General features: G+C 41.1%; 1 protein-coding gene across 1 annotated transcript in view; it reads left to right on the top strand.

Moving 5' to 3' along the window:
* SDR16C5 (short chain dehydrogenase/reductase family 16C member 5) overlaps positions 1-2,241 on the top strand; it is a 66,749-nt gene that overhangs the window by 64,027 nt on the left and 481 nt on the right. Inside the window, exon 7 of the mRNA XM_004697776.1 lies at positions 1,693-1,818. Coding sequence (XP_004697833.1) covers positions 1,693-1,818 — 126 coding nt within the window. The remainder of the gene's footprint in view (positions 1-1,692; positions 1,819-2,241) is intronic.

A 2,241-nucleotide genomic window follows, 5' to 3' on the forward strand; every position in this document is an offset into this window, starting at 1 on the left:
GCATTAAGGAACTAGAGGAATGTTGTGTGTTTTGTTGGTGCTATGCTGCACCCTGGCTGGCTTGTCCCTTCCTTGTGACCCTTCTGTGAGGGGATATCCAATTGTCTACAGATTGGCTTTGGGTGTGCTTTCCGACCCCTCTGGTTTGCATCAAAATGGTTGTTTTTTGGGGGGTCTTCTGATGCTTTATGCCTGATCCTGTTGAGACCTCATAATCACATGAGTTGGTGTGGGCTTCATTGCTTCCCTGCTAGATGGCTGCTCATTTAACTTCAAGCCTATAAGACCCCAGATGCTATATCTTATAGTAGCCGGGCACCATCACTTTCTTCACCACAATAGCTTATAAACCCATTTTATAAGCTGGGGTCGGAAAGGTGAGCATCACAGAATGCCAGGTTATTAGAACAAAGTGTTCTTGTGTTGAGGAAGGACTCGAGTAGAGGCCCAATCCATCTGTTGCACTCCCTTCTTTCACCCTGGTGTGGGGGCTAGTCAGACAGGGCACAATTTCCGCACCGTGTCTCTGGTGTTGCTCCCTGTAGCACTGCGGGTCAGTAAGGGGATGTCGTGTCTCGTGGTGAGGCAGACCCTGTGGTCCTCTCTGTGCACTGACATTCTCAAAGCTTGGTGGGCCAGGATGCCGTTCTCTCTCTCTCTCTCTCTCTCTCTCTAGGTCTCTCTCCTTCTCAGTTTGCTCTCATGAGCTCTGAGGTCTGGCAGACCTGCCTCTCTCCCAGGGCTGTAACTTCATTCTTCTGGGGAGGGGGAGGGGATCGATGTAGCTGGGATAGAGAAGCCAGCTCAGCAGACTTGTCTGTTAGTTCTCTGCTTTGAGCTGGTATGTTGCCCACAAGGCTTGGGGCACCAGGTTGAGGTCTGGTCCCTCTCTCCCTTGCCTGAATCCCCCACTAGGTCTCCTATTTGGTGAATTCAGTGATCACTATGGAAGCTGCTCTCCATGCAAGCTGCTTACCTGGGTGCCACCTTGCTAGAAGTCCTCTGTCGATTCTATTTCTAAATGAATGTTTGAGTCTTTTTAGGATCTAGCTATACAGAAATTTTAAGAGGATAAATATAAAGATTAATTGCCAACATCCAGCTATGAAAATTTGATCAAGATTGCAAGAACAAGTTGAGACAGAGTTATTTGCAAGCGAGGGGTTCAAGTAATAGAGAAGCATAACTTATAGTCATATTTTTAAGGCTCTACCATATAGGAGTCTTATTTATATCTTTATGCATTTTAATGCCTGTTGATGTGCTGGAATTGATATTATCAAATCTATTTCTACTAAATTGGTTTCCTAAAATAAAGATATACTATAGATGTTCAAGAGAACATTTTCTTTTGTTGTTAAAATTACTTTTTGCTATTTTACTCCTTCATAGTAAGACATTATTTGATTTCAGAGATACAACAAGGGAAGAAAGTTACAAAAAATGTACAAGCAACATCTCCCACATGTCCACCACATAGCAAAATGTCAGCTAAATCAGAGTTTCATTGTAGGAAATTGTATGCGTAAGCACTGACTTCAGTATTGGTCATGGAGAAAAACACAAAACAGCCTCTACCATTTAAATTCGGTTTAACTATTTAAAGCTACATGTTATAACTCAATTTCTGAATTAAAAAAATGGTGCTAATGGTAACAGCAAATGAATGGCTTTTTGTTAATGTCATTCCAGATACCCATTTCTATTACCTTTAATGGATACAGAGTACGTGACTCAAACCACTGTAAATGCTATTTTAGAGGAAGATTTTTATACACTAATTCCCAAGTTTTTGTATGTTGCTCTGACCCCTAAATTGTAAGTAAATAATCAACGACTTACTTCTATTCCTTTGCTTAATACCGTATATAAGTCGACTTTTCCAGCACACTTTTAATGCAGTTTTTCTAATAAAATTAGGTCCCTAAGCTGATATTTGGGTCATCTTATACTTGAGTATATACGGTAAATAAAATACCTAATCAATGCTACCTCTTTTGCCTAAAAAGAAGCTTTTTTTAAAAAACTTGCATTCTTAAAGGCCTAAGCAAATATTTTATATTTTCAGCGTCTGAAGTAAGCAAAGCACAACTTGCAATGATCCAATAAATTGTCTTCGCACTATTAACATATCATTTTCAGTGCTTGTTTAGGCCTTTCAGAGTACAGTGAACCCTCGCCACTTCGCGCTTCGACTTCCGCGGCTTCACTCTATCGCGGTTTTTGCGTAACAGCGCATGC

Source organism: Echinops telfairi, unplaced genomic scaffold, assembly GCF_000313985.2.
Source record: "Echinops telfairi isolate 266 unplaced genomic scaffold, ASM31398v2 ScPeMD7_1;HRSCAF=3_0, whole genome shotgun sequence".
Lineage (NCBI taxonomy): Eukaryota > Metazoa > Chordata > Mammalia > Afrosoricida > Tenrecidae > Echinops > Echinops telfairi.